Consider the following 15,734-nt stretch of genomic DNA (forward strand, 5'->3'; position numbering starts at 1 on the left):
CAGGGAGGGGCAGGGAGGGGCTGCGGGGGGCAGGAGGCAGGGCAGGCCGGGGCAGTGCAGCTCTGAGGGCCCATCCCTCCCTCCAGCAGTGGCTTCTCTTGGGTGGGGGGCTGTAGCCCACAGGCACCACCCCCACAGCTCCCCTTGGCCAGTGCTGGTTGCTTGTAGCAGCCGAGCTCGCGTGTGGGGGGGCTCTGATGACGCAGTCGGGACCCCCCCGCTTCTGAGCGGTAGCAGCCAGACCAGACTCCGCCAGCCAGAACAGACGGTTTATTGCCCCCAGGTACAGCCCAGCACAGCCAGGCTGTTTACAGGGTCGGGCCCATCGCCATCGCCCCCGCCCCCGCCCATTCACCCCAAACCTGGTGCTGGTCTCCGCCCCCCCCCCCCCCTCTCCCTGGGAGGCTGGGCCTGGGTTAATCCACATTTGGGAGTCAGTGAGAATCTCCCATCCCGGCGCAGCCCCCCCCCCCCCCCCCCCGGGTAACTCGTAACTCCTGGAGACTCCAGGTTGGCAGGACATGGCCCCGCCCCCTCTTTCCTGGAGGCGTGGCTGGGCCACTGGCACTGCTGGCTGCCCCCAGCCCCCCTCGGCCTGCCCCACGCCACCACGGCTGGCTCGCGCCTTTCAGCAGCAGAGCACCCGCTGCTCTGGGTGGATCCTGGGCCTCACGCCTGCTCGTCGCCAGACTCCTCCCCCCATTTCTCAGCCTTGCCCGCTGGCCCCTGCATCTCCTTCTGCGGCTGCCTGGCACGGGGATTCCCCCAGCAGCTGGGATGGGCAGCCCCCTGTCCACAAGGCCAGGCTGCTGCCAGCTCTGGAGGGCGGGAGCCAAGAAAAGGCCCCCCCAGCAGCTTGGGTGGGAGCAGTAGCTGTGGGGCTGTTCCCGGGCGTGTCCCTACAGGCTTCTCACATGACAATCTGGCATTAAAGTTGGGTCTTTAATCCCTGCCTGTGCCGGAGGGTGGGGATCCTGCAGCCGCAGTCGGACGGGCAGGGGCTGTGCGCAGGGCCGGGCGGCTGCAGTCTGCCAGCGGGTCCCTGCTGGGGGGCCCAGGGCTTGGCTCGGGGGTGCGGAGCCCCTGAATGTGATGGAAGGCATTGCAGCCCCCCACTCCCTGCTGCTCCCTCAGGCTCAGCCCCCCTTCTGGGTGGTGCCTGGGGCCCAGCAGCCACGCTCCCAGGCCCAGCCGGGGCCTGCTGGGCCAGGGCCACAGGCTCACTCCCCCCTCAGGGCCTCCCTCATGCCCAGGGCCCAGGCTGCTTCCTGCCCACGTCACCACTCCAGCTCCTCCTCTCCAGCCCTTTATTGGAGGGCAGCGGCCCCTGGCACGGCTCCCTGTGGGGTGGGGGCACTGGCTGGCTCCCTCCGTCACCTGCACGTCCTGTCTCTCGGCGGCTTCCTCCTGCCCACGGCCGCTTGCGAGGCCCTGAGCTCCGGGGCGGGGCGGGCCCGGCCCAGCAGCCCCCTGGCAGCTTGCTGGCCAGGCCCCGTGGGAGGAGCGGGCCGTCCCCACGGGCGTGCTGGCACACGGGCCTGCCCCCTGGGGCTGGCAGTGTGCCCACAGGCCAGCTGGAGGGTGCACAAGTCCTGCACGCACAGCTGCGGCTCCCTCGCTGGCCTCGGCCGCTGCCCCTGGGCCACGCTGAGCGGGAGGTGGCGCCTGGGGGGGCACTGGGAGCGGCACGTGGGGCAGAGCTGGGGCTGGCGCAATGGCACCAGCCGGTCCCCCAGTGGGGAGGTGCCTGGGCTGGGCCCCTCCACCAGCCGCTTCTTGTCTGGCTCTGCTGGCAGCTTCAGCTGGCTGCCAGCCGCAGCAGAGGCCCCCAGCCGGCCGGCTCGGTTCTCCTTGCCCTGGCTGGGCCCGCTCGGGGGGGGCGCCTGCGGGCAGCTGGGGCCAGCGCCAGGGGAGTGTCTGTGGGGCGGAGGCCGAGGCTTTTTGACGGTGGATCCTTCCACCACGAGGCTGGTTCCTATGTACTGGGGCATGTCGACGGGCGCCTGCGGGAGAAGGCAGGGCAGCGCTCAGCCCGTCGCCCGCCCGGGGGGGGCCAGGCGCGCGCTGGCAGGGGGAGCCCCAGCGCTGGGCGGGAGGGGGCTTGGGGCTGGTGTCCCTGCGGCAGCACAGCACCCTCGGGAACTACCCGGGCCTGTGGAGCAGCTCACCCCACTGAGCCCTGCACCGGGGCCCTGCCCTAAGGCTGCTCCGCACTAGAGGCCGACTGTGAGGCTGGTGCAGGGCAGCTGCACCTGGCTCTGTTGAGGGAGGAAGCTGAACTGGGGCCAGGCCGTCCCTGCTGGGAGTGGCACGGCCGGGCTCCCTGGGCACCATCGGGGTCCCCTCCCAGACCAGGCTCCCCTCCCAGGCCCGCGCCCTCCGGGTCCCCTCCCAGACTGGGCTCCCAGGCCGGGCTCCCCTCCCAGGCCTGCACCCTCCGGGTCCCCTCCCAGACCGGGCTCCCTGGGCGCCGTCCGGGTCCCCTCCCAGGCCGGGCTCCCCTCCCAGGCCCGTGGGGGGCTGCCAGGGCCTCACCTGCTTGTAGATGAGCTCGAAGGCACCCGTGTGGCAGCCGCGGTCGTGCCTGCGGTCGATGACCACGCGGAGCGTGTCCTCCTGCACGCTAGCGCACAGCCGGCTGGTCACGGCCGTGGAGGCCGCCATGGTGGGGCTGGCGTTGATCTCCAGCAGCCAGGGCTGGCAGTTCTGCCCGAACATGAAGTCGGCCCCGTAGAGCTCGAAGCTGCTCTTGCGGAACTGCACCAGGTCCTGCGAGCTCTGCATGGCGTGGATGATGGCCGCCTTCATGCCTGGCACCATCACCTCCTGCCAGGCGCCCCCCGCCCCCGCCTGCCGCAGGTGGGCCTGGAATTGCTGCGACGACCACATGTTGTGAGGGGGCAGGTGAGGGTGGCGGCTCAGCGAGTTCTCGTAGTGCCTCTGGATGGAGTTATTGCACAGGTGGATGGAGCTGGGGCCCAGAGACACAGGCTCAGTGCTCAGCCCCGCCCCCTCCAGGGCCTTGGCTTGGCGCCTGGCAGGGGCACAGCCTAGTGCCAGGGACGCAGCTGGGTGGGACGGGCACGGTGGCAGGGACAGAGGCATGGCGAGCGGGCAGGGCAGGGGTGTGGCAGTGAGGCGTGGGCAGGGACATGGGCGAGCGGGCAGGGCAGGGGTGTGGCAGTGAGGCGTGGGCAGGGACATGGGCGAGCGGGCGGGGCAGGGCGCAAAGGGCAAGCAGGCAGGGCAGGGACACGATGGGTGGGGCAAAGGTGTGGGGGGCAGGGCAGGGGCTCAGCGGCACAGCAGCCAAGCAAGGGCAGGGAGGAGCTGGTGTGGGACAGGGCAGGGGTGCAGCGTGTGAACAGGTGGGGCAGGGGCATGGCGGGTAAGCAGGGCAAGGTGAGGCTGGGGCACAGCAGGTTCACAGTGGGCGGGCAGGTAAGGTGCGGTGGGCAGGGGCAGACGGCAGGGACGCGGCAGGGTGGGGTGGGGTGGGGCAGCGGGGACGGGCGGAACAGGGATGCAGTGGGCAGGGTGGGGTGGGGCGGACGGGACAGAAGCGGCGGGTGGTTCAGGGGTGGGCAGGCAGGACAGGGACGTGGTGGGCAGTTAAGAGGCGGGCGGGCGGTTCAGGAGCATGCGGGGTAGGGACGGGGCAGGGGCGGGCAGGACAGGGACGGGGCAGGCGGGACGGGACAGGGGCAGGGGCGGGGACGGGGCAGGGGCGGGACGGGGCAGGGGCGGGGACGCGGCGGGACGGGGCAGGGGCGGGGACGCGGCGGGACGGGGACGCGGCGGGGCGGGGACGGGGACGGGGCAGGGGCGGGGACGCGGCGGGACGGGGCAGGGGCGGGGACGGGGCAGGGGCGGGCGGGCAGGACGGGGACGCGGCGGGCGGGGCAGGGGCGGGCGGGCGGGGCAGGGGCAGGCAGGCGGGCACTCACGTGTCCAGGCTGCGCAGGGAGAAGGGCTGGGTGCAGAAGCGCAGGTAGCTGTGGCGGTAGAACCAGATGGTGAGGGGGTTCCAGTCCGTCACCAGGAACCACTGGCGCAGGTCGAACTTGGTGCCGTGGATGAGCAGGGGCCGCTCGATGTATTTCTGCACCACCCACTTCCCGTCCTTCACCAGCATGGGGTCGCAATTCACCAGCTTCAGCATCTCCTCCAGCCGGGCCAGGCAGATGATCCCTGCGGGAGCCAGCGGCACATGGGCAGGGGCAGCCCCGGAGCACTTGGCACTGCCACGCTGCAGCCAGGGCCTCCCCCAGCCGGCGAGCAGCCCAGCCACGCTCAGGGGTGGGCGATGCCAGTCTGCTCCTGTGCCCCTGCGGCCGTGTGCAGGGTGGGGGTCTGGGCAGACCCGTCCTCCACGGTGGCAGGCCCAGGCCTCACCTCTGCCCCGAGACTTGGCGCCTGGCTTCACAATCCAGATGTTGTGGTCTCCCTCCATCTCCAGCTGTGGCAGCACCTCGGCCAGGCGCTGCAGGATGCGCTCACACTCTTCCACATGGGCGTCCAGCGAGTCCAGGGGCGCCCCCTCGCTGCAACCAGACAGCCCAGCTCAGAGCAGACCAGCCCCCGCCCCCCCCCCGGGCACCGCAGGCCAGCCCCCGCCCTCCCTCGGGCACCACAGGGCAGGCCAGCCCCCGCCCCCCCCGGGCACCGCAGGGCAGGCCAGGCCAGCCCCCACCCCCCCCGGGCACCGCAGGGCAGGCCAGCCCCCACCCTCCCCCGGGGCACCGCAGGGCAGGCCAGGCCAGCCCTCCCCGGGCACCGCCCCTGCACCACTTACTGCACCACCTGGTAGTAGGCGCGCAGGAAGTCCCCCCAGCGCACCCCTGCCCCACGCCAAGGGGATTCGGGCTCCCTGTCGATGTCCTGGTGCGTCAGGCTGCTCAGATGCTCCTCACAGGCTCGCAGGGCCATCTGGATGAGCGGGGGGGGCAGGGAGCTGGTCCCGCCAGCCCCTTGTGTGGACGCTGCGCAGAGCAGAGGGAGGGGGCTGGACGGAGCAATCCTGTGGGCTGCTGCTCGGCAAGAATAAGCTGGGCGGGTGACCGCAGGCTTGCAGCCCCCACCCCCCAGAGTCTCGGGGCAGGGCACGGCTGGGGACTCAGCTCCAGCCCCTGCCACAGGTCGGGGGCACACGGCCAGGCTCCGCCCCCCGCATCCCGGGGCGGGGGCACAACGCCAGGCTCCGCCCCCCGCGTCCCGGGGCGGGGGCACAACGCCAGGCTCCGCCCCCCGCGTCCCGGGGCAGGGGCACAACGCCAGGCTCCGCCCCCCCGCCTCCCGGGGCGGGGGCACACCGCCAGGCTCCGCCCCCCGCGTCCCGGGGCGGGGGCACACCGCCAGGCTCCCCCCCCCCCCGCGTCCCGGGGCGGGGGCACACCGCCAGGCTCCCCCCCCCCGCGTCCCGGGGCGGGGGCACACCGCCAGGCTCCGCCCCCCGCGTCCCGGGGCGGGGGGCACAACGCCAGGCTCCCCCCCCCCCCCGCGTCCCGGGGCGGGGGCACAACGCCAGGCTCCGCGTCCCGGGGCGGGGGCACAACGCCAGGCTCCACCCCCCGTGTCCCGGGGCGGGGGCTCATGACTCGCAGCCTATGGGAGCTGTCACAGGGCACAGAGCCCTCTGACACTAGGGGCCTGCCGGGGCATCTCCTACCAGGAAGCGCCTGGCAATTCCCTCTGGTCTCCAGATCAGTGGATGCTGTGGGGGGAGGGTCCCCATGTGCTGCATCTGCTACAAGCACCCGCTCTAGCTGCCCCTGGCTAGTGCTGTGGGGGCGGGGGGGAGTGGCCGGGGCGGGGGGAGTGGCCGGGGCAGTGCTGGGGGCCGGGGCAGGGGGAGTGGCCGGGGCGGGGGGAGTGGCCGGGGCAGTGCTGGGGGCCGGGGCGGGGGGAGTGGCCGGGGCAGTGCTGGGGGCCGGGCGGGGGGAGTGGCCGGGGCAGTGCTGGGGGCCGGGGCAGGGGGAGTGGCCGGGGCGGGGGGAGTGGCCGGGGCAGTGCTGGGGGCCGGGGCAGTGCAGGGGCCGGGGCGGGGGGAGTGGCCGGGGCAGTGCTGGGGGCCGGGCGGGGGGAGTGGCCGGGGCAGTGCTGGGGGCCGGGGCACGGGGAGTGGCCGGGGCAGTGCTGGGGGCCGGGGCAGGGGGAGTGGCCGGGGCGGGGGGGAGTGGCCGGGGCAGTGCTGGGGGCCGGGGCAGTGCAGGGGCCGGGGCGGGGGGAGTGGCTGGGGCGGGGGGCCGGGGCAGTGCAGGGGCCGGGGCGCTCTCCCCAAACGTGGACGGGGCGGTCCCTGGGCACAGAGCAGAGCGGTGGCCCCAGCAGCAGGGCTGTGACTCTCCCCTCACCCCTGGCTCAGGTCTCCTACCTCCAGCCTGCGGGGGCCCCTGAGCGCAGGAGGCCTCTGCTCCCCCCCGGCCAGCCGAGCTCCGCCACCTTTGCAGCGCCACCTTGAGGATGCTCCGGGCAGCCGTGAGCTGGAAATCCTCTGCAAGAGAGGGCGTCAGCACCTCGGGGCGTCCAGGGCCCGGGCACGGGAGAGCACAAGGGGCGAAGGAGGGAGATGGTCTGTTTGCAAAATGTGCCCCGTAGGGCAGGTGGGAAGTCCCCCGCCCCCCGGCGCAGCCCCCCGCCATCCCCGGGTCCCCCGCCCCCCCGGCACGGCCCCCCGCCTTCCCCGGGTCCCCCGCCCCCTGGCGCAGCCCCCCGCCTTCCCCGGGACCCCCGCCCCCCGGCGCGGCTCCCCCGCCTTCCCCGGGACCCCCGCCGCCTGGCGCAGCCCCCCGCCTTCCCCGGGACCCCCGCTGCCTGGCGCGGCGCAGCCCCCCACCGTCCCCAGGACCCCCACCACTCAAAAAATGAGGAGTACAGGAACTTTTGAAACGGGGCATTTCTGTCTATTCTGCCGTTTCCTTTGGGAAAGCCACGTTCTGAGAAAAGCAGCGGCCGCCATTATGCAAATGAAACCCGGGATATTTCAATCCCCCGCGCTGTGTGTAACACGCATCCCGCTGCCGCCAGCGGCGTAGTTCAGACACAGCCGGTCTGTGCGGTGCCCAGCGCGGGGCGAGGTGGAGGAATCAACAAAAGCAGGGGCAGGGCTGCCTGGGGCCGAGGGCCGAGCTGCTGGGGGCTGGGCAGTCTGGGCGGGGGAAGCACGAAGGGAGCAGACTAGTCCAGACGGGGGGTCAGGGCCGCTGAACCCTCCCCCCAGAGGACTAGGCTCTGCCCTGGCTCCGGTGCCACGTGGAGCCTGCGCCGCGCCGTGTCTCGGAGACCCCGTAAACCTGCTACTCTACAGCCCGGCCGAGAGTCCCGTCTGGCTGCGGACGGGGTGCAGGGTCGGGGCTCCCCAACGCGCTGTCACACCCAGTACAGCCCCCTGCCTTCCCCGGGGTCCCCTGGGGCCCTCATCACTCCATGCAGCCCCCTGCCTTCCCCGGGGTCCCCTGGGGGCCCTCATCACTCCATGCAGCCCCCCCATCCCCGGGAGCCCCATGGGCCGTGCAGCCCCCCCGTCCCCGGGAGCCCCATGGGCCGTGCAGCCCCCCCCGTCCCCGGGAGCCCCATGGGCCGTGCGGCCCCCACTCCCCCCGTCCCCGGGAGCCCCATGGGCCGTGCGGCCCCCACTCCCCCCGTCCCCGGGAGCCCCATGGGCCGTGCGGCCCCCACTCCCCCCGTCCCCGGGAGCCCCATGGGCCGTGCGGCCCCCACTCCCCCCGTCCCCGGGAGCCCCATGGGCCGTGCGGCCCCCACTCGCCCCGTCCCCGGGAGCCCCATGGGCCGTGCGGCCCCCACTCCCCCCGTCCCCGGGAGCCCCATGGGCCGTGCGGCCCCCACTCCCCCCGTCCCCGGGAGCCCCATGGGCCGTGCGGCCCCCACTCCCCCCGTCCCCGGGAGCCCCATGGGCCGTGCGGCCCCCACTCCCCCCGTCCCCGGGAGCCCCATGGGCCGTGCAGCCCCCCACTCCCCCCGTCCCCGGGAGCCCCATGGGCCGTGCGGCCCCCACTCGCCCCGTCCCCGGGAGCCCCATGGGCCGTGCGGCCCCCACTCGCCCCGTCCCCGGGAGCCCCATGGGCCGTGCGGCCCCCACTCGCCCCGTCCCCGGGAGCCCCATGGGCCGTGCGGCCCCCACTCGCCCCGTCCCCGGGAGCCCCATGGGCCGTGCGGCCCCCACTCGCCCCGTCCCCGGGAGCCCCATGGGCCGTGCGGCCCCCACTCCCCCCGTCCCCGGGAGCCCCATGGGCCGTGCGGCCCCCACTCCCCCCGTCCCCGGGAGCCCCATGGGCCGTGCGGCCCCCACTCCCCCCGTCCCCGGGAGCCCCATGGGCCGTGCGGCCCCCACTCCCCCCGTCCCCGGGAGCCCCATGGGCCGTGCGGCCCCCACTCCCCCCGTCCCCGGGAGCCCCATGGGCCGTGCGGCCCCCACTCCCCCCGTCCCCGGGAGCCCCATGGGCCGTGCGGCCCCCACTCCCCCCGTCCCCGGGAGCCCCATGGGCCGTGCGGCCCCCACTCCCCCCGTCCCCGGGAGCCCCATGGGCCGTGCGGCCCCCACTCCCCCCGTCCCCGGGAGCCCCATGGGCCGTGCGGCCCCCACTCCCCCCGTCCCCGGGAGCCCCATGGGCCGTGCGGCCCCCACTCCCCCCGTCCCCGGGAGCCCCATGGGCCGTGCGGCCCCCACTCCCCCCGTCCCCGGGAGCCCCATGGGCCGTGCAGCCCCCACTCCCCCCGTCCCCGGGAGCCCTCGGGCCGTGAGGCCCCCACTCCCGTCCCCAGGACCCCTTGGGCCATGCAGCCCCCCCCCGGGGCCCCTCGGGCCGGGCGTGCAGGGCTCCACTCACCGATGAAGGCGTGCTTCTCATCCTCAGCACCCAGGCGGTAGCAGCGGGGGAAGAAGGTGTCGGCGTCGGCGTGGTCGAACCAATGCAGGTTCCGCAGGTTCAGACACAACCCCACCTGGCAGAGAACAGGGCCCCATGGCTGGGACCGAGCCCCACATCCCGCCCGGGGGCTTCGACCTATGGGGCCCAGGGCCCAGCCCACCCCCCGCCCAGCGGGACCACGAGGCCAGTGCTCCCCAGGGGCTGCAGTGCCCAGCTGTGGGCTCTGTGATCCAGTCCCCCACTTGCTGCGCTGGGAGGGTGACTCCCACGGACTCACCCATGTGGATTGGCCCAGACACCTGGGCCCAGCCTGGGCAGGTAACAACCCTGTTCCCAGAGGGAGACACACAGGGAGGGAGGCGAGGACTGTCCCAGGCTGGGGTAGGGCCGGGAGCCGAGTCTCGCCTGGGCTAGGGGGAGGGAGGATGTTTTAGACCAGGGGTCTCCAACCTTTTCACACCCAAGATCACTGTGTAAAAGACAGACCAAGCCAAGATCTACCCCACCCCTTCCTCTCTATTCTCCTCCTCTCCATCACTTGCTATCCCCAACTCTTCTACCGCTGCTTTTTTATCCAATTCTTCTGTAGAATGAGGTTTTCCCAACATCTGGCCTGCCTAGACTGGACCAAATGACAGGAAAAACCCCTTCTTTCAGAAGCCCCCTTATTCCTCGTGGAAATAGGAATATAGGGTGACTGAAAGAGCATGTTTGCTCTTCCACTTAAAAAAACGGAAGAACAAACGCATCCCTGGGTGCAGAAGAGTTTTTCTGGGATATCTCTGGAATCCTGAAAAACTCCTGCAGTCTAGCCGGACCCTTGCTGGGTTGAGACAGGATGTGTAGGCTCCGGGGTGGGAATGAGGGATTTGGCGGTGGGAAGGGGTGAGAGTTGCAAGCTCTGGGAGGCAGTCTGGATGCAGGAAGAGGTGGAGAAGGGGAGGGGGCTCCAGGCCGGGCAGTGTCGGGGTCAGATGGAGGGTTGGGGTAGTAAGCAATCCACAGGCTTGTGGATGTGAGGGTTCAGGAATTTGGGTTGGGGTATGTGAAGGGCTCAGGGCAGGGGGTTCCAGTGTATGATAGGCTCAGATCTAGGGTCTGGGGGAAGGGAGGGAGTGCAAGAGTGTTCTGATGTTGTCGCCAGATGGGGGCTTGGCCCCAATTGGGGGTTTGTTGGCCAGACTTCATTTTTAAATAAAATACTGTGTCAAACACACAAAGTTTCTGCATTGTCTTTATTTCTGAGAAGGGCAGGGGACCTGTTTGGAGTCAGGGGTCACTGACTCACTGGAAAGTCAGTTGGGGCCACACAAGTGAGATGCAAAAAAACCCTCCTCCAATCCCCCCCCCCCGCCCGGCCCCCCAAGCTTCACCAATGTGGCCTCAACCGTGCTGGTGGGAGCAGGGGACATAGTACTGGGGAAGGGTGCTAGTGGGTGCTGGGGCAGGGGACAGGGTGCCAGTGGGGACAGAGTTCTGCGGCCGGGGAGTGGGGAGAGGGAACAGGGGCCGGGAGGACGGGGTGCCAGTGGGGACGGAGTTCTGCGGCCGGGGAGTGGGGAGAGGGAACAGGGGCCGGGAGGACGGGGTGCCAGTGGGGACGGAGTTCTGCGGCCGGGGAGTGGGGAGAGGGAACAGGGGCCGGGAGGACGGGGTGCCAGTGGGGACGGAGTTCTGCGGCCGGGGAGTGGGGAGAGGGAACAGGGGCCGGGAGGACGGGGTGCCAGTGGGGACGGAGTTCTGCGGCCGGGGAGTGGGGAGAGGGAACGGGCCGGGAGGACGGGGTGCCAGTGCCCTGCACCCACCTCCTCCCAGGATTCTGCCCCCCGCGAGGGAAGCCGGCGTGTGCCTCCTCCAGGGCCGGCCACCCCTCCCATGGCGCAGCCAAACCCCGGGGCCGACCCCCGCTCTCGACTCACCCCACAGCAGCCAGCGCACTTCCGGGCCCCCAGGCGTGGCGCGATGCTGCAGGCAGGAAGCCGGCACTACGCTGGAGGTAGTGGGGCTTCTCGGGGTGGGGGAAATGGGGGGAGGGCCCAAATGCTTCGCAATCGACCGGCTGGTGACCACGGTTTTAGACCAAGGAAGGGGGTGAAGCTCCTCCCCCCGAGAGGACTACGGCTCTGCCCTGGCTCCTGCGGCAACATGGAGCCCGGTAGCTCGGAGAAGCAATAAACCCACGTTCACTCGGCTGCAGACGGGGGCAGGGCGGGCTCCCCGACGTGCCGTCACACGGGCCGGGTAGCGGAGCCCCACGGCGGTGCCTCGGGGCACAAGGGTTATTGCACACGGGTGGAAAATCTCTGCTGAAGGGCGGCACAGACGAGGGGGAGGGGTCACGCGGGCCCCTCCCCGTCAGGGTGCGTGGGGCCCCTGCGCCGTGGGCCCGCACTCACCTTGGTGGTGAAGGAGCCCGCCTTGGCGTAGTGGTTGATCAGCTGCTCCTTGCGCAGGAAGCGCCAGTCGACGGCATCCCACCGGTTGGTCCAGATGAAATAGGGGGTCTGGTTGCGAACCAGCCGCGACTGCAGGGACGGGCGCTGGGTGAGGGGGGGCCCATGGGGCGCCCTCCCAGGTCTGTCCCGTGCCCCCGCAGCATGCAACCCCCATGGCCACACAAGTGCCAGGGCCAGCCTCACCATGCCCCTCAGCCAGACAGCACCAGGAACCGTCCCTGTGCTCCGCCGGGCTGCAGGCTTCCCCCATCTGCCCCCCGCCCCACGGAACCGCCCCCGTGCTCCGCCCCGGCCTGCAGGCTTCCCCCATCTGCCCCCCGCCCCACGGAACCGCCCCCGTGCTCCGCCCTGGCCTGCACGCTTCCCCCGTCTGCCCCTCTGCCCCACGGAACCGCCCCCGTGCTCCGCCCTGGCCTGCACGCTTCCCCCGTCTGCCCCTCTGCCCCACGGAACCGCCCCCGTGCTCCGCCCTGGCCTGCACGCTTCCCCCGTCTGCCCCTCTGCCCCACGGAACCGCCCCCGTGCTCCGCCCTGGCCTGCACGCTTCCCCCGTCTGCCCCTCTGCTCCACGGAACCGGCCCCGTGCTCCGCCCTGGCCTGCACGCTTCCCCCGTCTGCCCCTCTGCTCCGCCCTGGCCTGCACGCTTCCCCCGTCTGCCCCTCTGCTCCACGGAACCGGCCCCGTGCTCCGCCCTGGCCTGCACGCTTCCCCCGTCTGCCCCTCTGCTCCATGGAACCACCCCCGTGCTGCGCCCCGGCCTGCACGCTTCCCCCGTCTGCCCCTCTGCCCCACGGAACTGCCCCCGTGCTCTGCCCCGGCCTGCAGGCTTCTCTCACCTGTCCCACCCTGAGCAGCGCACCAGACTGAATACTCCCCACAGCCCCCAGGCCAGCCTGATTGCCCCCTGCAGCCTGCCTCCAACACTGCCCTGGCCGGAATCCCCCCACCCTGCTCTCGCCTGCCCTGCCCTCTGCCCAGCCTGAGTGCCCCTGTCCTGCTCCCGCCTGCCCTGCCGTCTGCCTTGGCTGGCCAGGAGACTCAAATGCCACCCTTGTGATGAGCAGAGCGCCCGCAGCAGGCGGCATGTGCCTACGGGTGGTGCACATCCACACATGCCTCAGCGCACAGAACAAAATGTATTCCACAAATGGATGGCAAACTTCAAAGGAACATTGCCCCCCACCCGACCCACTGCCCCGGGTCCCTCCCCACTGGCAATTCTGTACGGAGGCTCCAGTGAAGCTGAGCCAGAGGCTGCAGGGAGACGGGGTGCCCTGAGCCCCCAAACTCACCATGAGGTCGTAGGTGCCATCAGGGTCATCATCCTGCCCCTCCTCTTCCTCGCCATCTTCGCCTGGGGAAGAAGCGCAGGAGCCCTGGCAGCTGGCCACTCAGGTTTGTGTTTCTCCCGGGGGTGCCCATCCCCACTGGCCTTGGGGCACAGAACAAACGTCTCCTCTTGGCTCTCGCGTGCTCTCCGGGGCCGGGTGTGGGGCCAGGCACGTCTCAGAGACCAGGGGACCTGATTGGGCCAGGGTGCTCCCAGGAACCAAGCCAAGGGTCTCCGAATCTGTAGCTGCCACACAAGGCTTTGCAATTTCCCAGCAGTTTCCACAGGGCCTGGCCCCTGGCTGTCCCTCCTTCTGGGCTCTACTCCCCATGCCCAGTTCTCACCCTCCTCCGCGTCATCACTGTTGTCTCCCTCCGGGCTGCCGGGCACCAGTTCCCGTCTGCGTGCAGCCTTGGGAGCCTTCTTCTCCACCCAGCCCCGGCTCCGCAGCAGGCTCCGGATCACGGGGTACGGGCCATGCAGCATGAAGATCTTCCTTTGCTGGGGGGGGAGGGAGCTGAGGAGCAGCTGGGCCCAGCCTGCCTTGGCACAGCCATGCAGGATGGGCACCCCAGGGGTCAGAGGCCCTGGCTCGGGACAGCCGGGACATGCAAGGCCTCATGGGGGAGGGCACGTCTGGGGAAGGGGCAGGTGGCCAGCAGGGTGGGAGGAGCAGGAGAGGAGGACGGCTGAGCGGACAGCCCCTCACCTTGACAGCTCTCTCCACGTGCAGCCTGGCCTGCTTGAGGCGCTCCGGGTCGATGCTGTGCCGCGTGCGCCCCTCGCTCGGCGGGGCGCTGGGTGCTGGAACGGGAGAACAGCCTTGGGCCACACGCGAGGGCCCGCATCCAGCCAGGCTGTCCTCGGGGGCCCTCGCCATGGCACACTGCGGGGCCCAGGCAGCTGGCTTCCACTCCCACACGCCCAGCCCTGGGGAGGGCACGGGGGGCCCAGGGTGAGGCATGGCAAGAGCAGGGGGGTCACTCCCCGTATGCTGCTGCAGGGAGCCCACATCCCTGAGGGCAGGCAGGCTGAGAAGGGCTGGCCTGTGCCAGCGTCAGGGCTCCTACCTTCCTGCTGCTGCCTCCTGGGGCCCTTGCGGCGGGCAGGGAGCAGAGCTTCCCCCTCTCCTTCGGCCTCCCCCTCTGCACCTATGTTCAGCCAGCAGAGCCGGGGGTCAGGGCTGGGGGCAGCGAACCGGCCACGGAGCCCAGAGCTGGGTCCGCTGGTTGAGCCACTGTCTCTGGGAGGGGCTGGAGGGGGCACAGCACCCCACCCTCTCCCCTGGGGGGCGGCGTGCTCCTGCCCAGGCTGGTCTCATGGGCTGCTCCTGCCCCACAGCCCAGTGGCAGCTGGGCCCCTGGGGAGGGAAGAGGAGCTGGCAGAGTTGGTGCCAGCACCACAGGGGCTGGGTCTCTGGGAGCAGCTGTCCCACCTCTGCCCCCCATGGTGGCGCAGTGCTGCTGATGCTCCCACGCTGCCCGCCCCTCTGCCAGCCGGGCCGTGGCCGTGTGGGCGTTCCCCTCCCCGGCACTGCCAGAGCTGCATAGAGCCCACTGCTGAACACAGCCCTTCGCCTGGCCTCACCCCCGCGCAGCCCCTCACCTGAGCATGCCTGGGGCTGACTGCTCTCCGGGACGCCTCTCGGCGGGCCCGGCTCTGCCAGCATGGCTCAGCACCCAGTCACCTGAGAGGGACAAGAGAACCCGCACGCCCAGGCCAATCAGACCCACCAGCAAGTCCCAGAGCACCTTGCCAAGGTTCCCCAAGCTGCACAGGGCCCTGTCCAGCCGGCACCCTTCCAGCGCAGCCTGTGGGGCTGCAGGGGCCACGGCTCCCAGGACAAGGGGCAAACGCCGCAGCCAGAGCTGCCAACCCACCTGTGGCCTGCGGAGCGGGACCAGGCTGGCCCTCCAGCCTCCCAACCCTGGGCCAGGGCCCTGCCCCACGGGCCACCCCCTCAGAGGCCGCTCTGGGGCTGTCAGAAACAGCCCCCACGTTGGCCAAGGCAGCCCAGCGCCCACGGAGCAGGGTGGGCACAAGGGTCTGCAGGCCGGACTGGGCCTGCCAAGCGGCTGGATGGGTCCCCAGAGGCCCTGCCGCGCCCCGCCCCAGGCCAGTCAGGGTCTGTGGGTAGGAGAGCACAGAAGGGGCTTAGCCACGCCCCTTCCGCCCTGGGCCACTTCAAGTTTCTGTAGTGGCCCCTGGTCAAAAATTATTGCCCACCCCGGCCATGGAGCCCCCCCTGCTCCCCCAGTCTGTGACCTGTGACCCCTTCCCCCTGGTCCTCACACCAAACCCTGGGCATAATGATCCCACCTGATCACCCCCACCCTGTACCGCCCCATCCCCCCCACCCTGTACCGCCCCATCCCCCCCAGCACCCCCACCCCATCCCCCCCACCCCATCCCCCCCACCCTGTACCTCCCCATCCCCCCCACCCCATCCCCCCCACCCTGTACCTCCCCATCCCCCCCAGCACCCCCACCCCATCCCCCCCACCCTGTACCGCCCCATCCCCCACCAGCACCCCCACCCCATCCCCCCCACCCTGTACCTCCCCATCCCCCACCAGCACCCCCACCCCATCCCCCCCACCCTGTACCTCCCCATCCCCCCCAGCACCCCCACCCCATCCCCCCCACCCTGTACCGCCCCATCCCCCCCAGCACCCCCACCCCATCCCCCCCACCCTGTACCTCCCCATCCCCCACCAGCACCCCCACCCCATCCCCCCCACCCTGTACCGCCCCATCCCCCCCAGCACCCCCACCCCATCCCCCCCACCCTGTACCGCCCCATCCCCCCCAGCACCCCCACCCCATCCCCCCCACCCTGTACCGCCCCATCCCCCCCAGCACCCCCGCCCCATCCCTACCCCCTCGCTGTCTAGCGGCCCCGCCCCGGGCTCTGTTGCGGTCACCATGGCGACAGAGTGCGCGAGCAGGCACCGGAGCTCGCGCGGCGATTGTGACGTCAGGCGGGGGCGGGGCCTGTGCTGCCGCCCCCGTGCCCCGCCCCCTTCACGCCCAGCCCATTCCCTCCTCCCGCTGGCGGC

General features: G+C 71.7%; 1 protein-coding gene across 5 annotated transcripts; it reads right to left on the bottom strand.

Moving 5' to 3' along the window:
- Positions 1-469: 469 nt before the first annotated feature.
- LOC106732706 (tubulin tyrosine ligase 3) lies at positions 470-15,671 on the bottom strand. Of its 5 annotated transcripts, none has more exons than XM_075916339.1 (13): positions 15,555-15,671; positions 14,281-14,362; positions 13,746-13,826; positions 13,385-13,479; positions 13,020-13,176; positions 12,638-12,699; positions 11,285-11,413; positions 8,847-8,961; positions 6,374-6,493; positions 4,796-5,030; positions 3,948-4,544; positions 2,536-2,971; positions 470-2,003 (listed from the first exon to the last, which is right to left on the bottom strand). In XM_075916339.1, the coding sequence occupies exons 2-13, from the start codon at positions 14,342-14,344 to the stop codon at positions 1,374-1,376; spliced, it is 2,721 nt and encodes a 906-aa protein (XP_075772454.1). In that variant the 5' UTR covers positions 14,345-14,362; positions 15,555-15,671; the 3' UTR covers positions 470-1,373. The 5 variants fall into 5 exon arrangements, with proteins under 5 accessions (XP_075772454.1, XP_075772457.1, XP_075772458.1 ...); XM_075916342.1 differs by lacking the exon at positions 15,555-15,671 and having other exon boundaries at positions 3,948-4,191; positions 4,396-4,544; positions 14,281-14,983; XM_075916343.1 differs by lacking the exon at positions 15,555-15,671 and having other exon boundaries at positions 3,948-4,191; positions 4,396-4,544; positions 4,796-4,982; positions 14,281-14,981.
- Positions 15,672-15,734: the final 63 nt, after the last annotated feature.

The sequence above is a fragment of the Pelodiscus sinensis genome, unplaced genomic scaffold (genome assembly GCF_049634645.1).
Source record: "Pelodiscus sinensis isolate JC-2024 unplaced genomic scaffold, ASM4963464v1 ctg186, whole genome shotgun sequence".
NCBI lineage: Eukaryota > Metazoa > Chordata > Testudines > Trionychidae > Pelodiscus > Pelodiscus sinensis.